This window comes from Saccostrea cucullata, unplaced genomic scaffold (assembly GCF_032062105.1).
Source record: "Saccostrea cucullata isolate Sc308-1 unplaced genomic scaffold, CSIRO_AGI_Scuc_v1 ctg13303, whole genome shotgun sequence".
NCBI classification, from domain to species: Eukaryota; Metazoa; Mollusca; class Bivalvia; order Ostreida; family Ostreidae; genus Saccostrea; species Saccostrea cuccullata.
The window spans coordinates 14799-17166 of record NW_026920233.1 but is presented as its reverse complement, the minus strand read 5'-3'; the positions used below and the strand labels follow the sequence as shown (position 1 = coordinate 17166).

Here is a 2368-nt window from a genome sequence, read left to right as displayed (position 1 = left end):
TACAGTATAGTAAACATATAAATATTTAGTTATGACTACGAGCATTACACGTCTTACATGCACTTTTATCAAAATCAACATGCTTCCATTTCAACATATTTCACTTATATTTCCAACCATTTGATATGAAATGAAATGAGTTTCTATGCTATGTTCATTATTTCAGATACCATCGTGGGCTTAGCAGCAGGAGGGGGACTGTTACTTGTTTCAGTGTCCTTTATTATTGTTGCGATCCTCTTAAGGTATTTATACACCCACATTCTTCAATTATTCCCCACATTCACAACTGCACATGTACACAGAGGTAGAAAAAAAGTGTTTACATTGTTTTTTTTTTTTTTTGCTTTGTTCTTTTTTCTAAACAAACATTTTTGATTTCAAAATTTTAGATTGCCTTGCATTTATGTTTCATGATATCACAGGAATAAGACCAATTTTATATTGACAGGCACAGGAGAAGAAATAAAAAAGAAAATAAAATTCCCAAAGAAACATTAACTACATTTACAGAGCATACAAATAATGGATATGAATATGAGCACAATCTACCGGACAATCCTTTGTACCATTCCTCTCAACATGCTGACGAAGTAGGCTATTCCACAGTAGAGGAACAAAAGCCCAGTCTTCCTGATCCAACGATGAATGATAGTTATCAAACGCCCAACATTTACGATACACCAGTAAAACGGGAGACGGCAAATGACAGAGACACAAAACAAGAACAACCTCTGTATGCAACTCCTAAAAAGAATCAAAGTATTCCAGTTAATTATACTGGTGGAGATATGTATGCGCAAGTTAACAAACCAAACAAAAACGCGAAAAATAGTCCTGTTCGCACGCAAAATCAGGATGGACTAGTTAATATGGAAGTTGATCACAGCAGAGATTTGAATAATGAAAACTCGCCATACACAAATGACTACAGCTCCGAAACTGTAGCCTATGCAGAAGTTAAAACTAAATGAAAGAATGAGTTGAATGGATTTCTTTACCTTAACGAAAGCATAATAATTTTTTTTCACTTGTACCAGTAGAGATCAAGAGTATTATCGAAACTAGTAATTATTGATTCATTCTCATCATGATCATAAATTTGTTGTAAGCAATTTTCTTCATTCTTAAATTTTAATCGTCCTTTTTATAGAGAAAATAAACTACTGAAAATTTAGCCATTGTGATAAGAAAATAAATATTTACTTAGTGAAATTTGATTCTTATTTTTTTTATGTAGGGAAGGGGGGGTTGAATTGAAATGAATCCCAACTCTGGCGTTTCCAAGTTCCGTGTAAAACATTTCTCTGCTCCTATTTTGTATTGTTTGACTTTTGAGCTTGAATATTGTTCGTTATCCATATATTTTCTTGTTCTAGGATATCATCGTCCTAAAAATACATGTAGGAAACGTTAGTAGGTATGTAGTAAAAAATCAAAGATTTTAAATTTTATTACATACATGTATACTTTATATAATGTTTAAAAGTTGCTATTGTTTCTGTCCTTTAGAAGTTTTTGGTGAAGGGATTATTTGCTGCTTACAGTTCTTATAATTCAAATTGGAAAAAAAGCACATACAAGGAATGTACTTTTTTTTGTCTAAGAGAAGTTTTCTTTGAAATTTGAATCAGTATACTGTAGATCACTAAATTTTCGCGACATCTTATTTTCGCGAGATAGTCAATGATTTTTGATTAGCGAGACAAAATTTTCGCGAATGTGGTTATTGCTTTATATATTCTTAAGGAATATTATTATTCGCGAGAATTAAATTTTCGCGAGCACACTGTCTCGCGTAATTACGCGAAAATAAAGTTCTCGCGCATAAAAAGTGATTTACAGTACTCCATAAATGTTACATGTAAAAGAATGCATCAACATAATACCGGTATATCCATACAAGTACCACCACATGAAACCCAAGAAGACACGTTGAACACGACGAACAAGTCCTTCACATGCATGGGTAAAATGACATTGTAAAATAATTGATAGATCATTTTTATGGTAGTAATACTTCATCAACACCTCTACGAAACTACATGTAAGAAATGTATAACGTATCATTCCCGGCCTATCTATAGAAAAAATCTGATAAGAGGTGATTATAGCTTTGAACAAAAAAAAAAAAGCAAAACGTTCAAATTTTAAAACCAAAATGGTATTTTTTTTCTTTGCCAAGAGATAGTTGACAGCTTAGGATATAATATCTAAAAATGAAGTAATATATTGAGTCCCCCCCCCCTGGTTTCTTAAAAGAATGTCCGTACCCATAAGAATCCCAATAATGCATTTTTTTAGTTATTGTTATCTTCTATTTCTCTGGTTGATGTTAAAATAATCAATACCCTTTACTATTTTTGTC

At 32.0% G+C, this 2368-nt stretch overlaps 1 protein-coding gene across 1 annotated transcript; it reads left to right on the top strand.

The window, feature by feature from the left end:
- Positions 1–131: 131 nt before the first annotated feature.
- LOC134245512 (uncharacterized) lies at positions 132–1189 on the top strand. The gene is made up of 2 exons (XM_062727800.1): positions 132–245; positions 452–1189. The coding sequence occupies exons 1-2, from the start codon at positions 136–138 to the stop codon at positions 972–974; spliced, it is 633 nt and encodes a 210-aa protein (XP_062583784.1). The 5' UTR covers positions 132–135; the 3' UTR covers positions 975–1189.
- Positions 1190–2368: the final 1179 nt, after the last annotated feature.

Excerpts from the sequence above, each read along its gene's own strand:
- LOC134245512 (XM_062727800.1), top strand. The coding sequence starts at position 136 with ATGAGTTTCTATGCTATGTTCATTATTTCAGATACCATCGTGGGCTTA. Across the intron at positions 246-451 it reads ATTGTTGCGATCCTCTTAAG|GCACAGGAGAAGAAATAAAA; the intron begins GTATTTATACAC and ends TTATATTGACAG.